The sequence below is a fragment of the Myotis brandtii genome, unplaced genomic scaffold (assembly GCF_000412655.1).
Source record: "Myotis brandtii unplaced genomic scaffold, ASM41265v1 scaffold357, whole genome shotgun sequence".
In the NCBI taxonomy this organism is placed as follows: Eukaryota; Metazoa; Chordata; class Mammalia; order Chiroptera; family Vespertilionidae; genus Myotis; species Myotis brandtii.
Window position 1 is genome coordinate 669,178 of NW_005363729.1, and position 706 is coordinate 669,883.

A 706-nucleotide genomic window follows, 5' to 3' on the forward strand; every position below is an offset into this window, starting at 1 on the left:
GAGCAGGGCCTGTCTAGGCATGGCCTGCAGGTCTAGGGGGCTCAGCCAGGACCCCCATGGCAGCCCCAGTGAGCGGGGTGGCCTTGGTGCATCCCAGGCCCGGGCCACCCTCTGACCCAGGGAGCTCGCCGCCTGCAGGTGCCGCTGTTGGTCCCGGGACGGGAGGCGTGTAAGGAAAACACGGGAAGTGCCATTTGAGAATACGGCCCCCCAGCCCAGTGATGGCGAACCTTCTGAGCTCGGCGTGTCAGCATTTTGAAAAACCCTAACTTAACTCTGGTGCCGTGTCACATATAGAAATTTTTTGATATTTGCAACCATAGTAAGACAAAGACTTATATTTTTGATATTTATTTTATATATTTAAATGCCATTTAACAAAGAAAAATCAACCAAAAAAAATGAGTTCGCGTGTCACCTCTGACACGCGTGTCATAGGCTCGCCATCCATAGGTTCACCATCACACACACACACACATGCACGCGTAGCGGACATGCGGGAGTCCGGGCAGCATGGCGTCCCCGAGCCACCCCCACCCTCTGTCCCCCCAGGTCCCAAGATGGTGGCTGTGCAGAATTACCACGGCAACCCCGCTCCCCCCGGGAAGCCGGTGCTGACCTTCCAGACGGGCGACGTGATTGAGCTGCTAAGAGGGGACCCCGAGTCTCAGTGGTGGGAGGTGGGTCCTGGGCTGGAAGGTGGAGG

The 706-nt window shown here is 56.8% G+C and overlaps 1 protein-coding gene across 1 annotated transcript in view; it reads left to right on the forward strand.

The window, feature by feature from the left end:
- The window catches only part of VAV2 (vav 2 guanine nucleotide exchange factor), a 78,952-nt gene that overhangs the window by 68,970 nt on the left and 9,276 nt on the right, over positions 1–706 (forward strand). Inside the window, exon 20 of the mRNA XM_014544219.1 lies at positions 553–680. Coding sequence (XP_014399705.1) covers positions 553–680 — 128 coding nt within the window. The remainder of the gene's footprint in view (positions 1–552; positions 681–706) is intronic.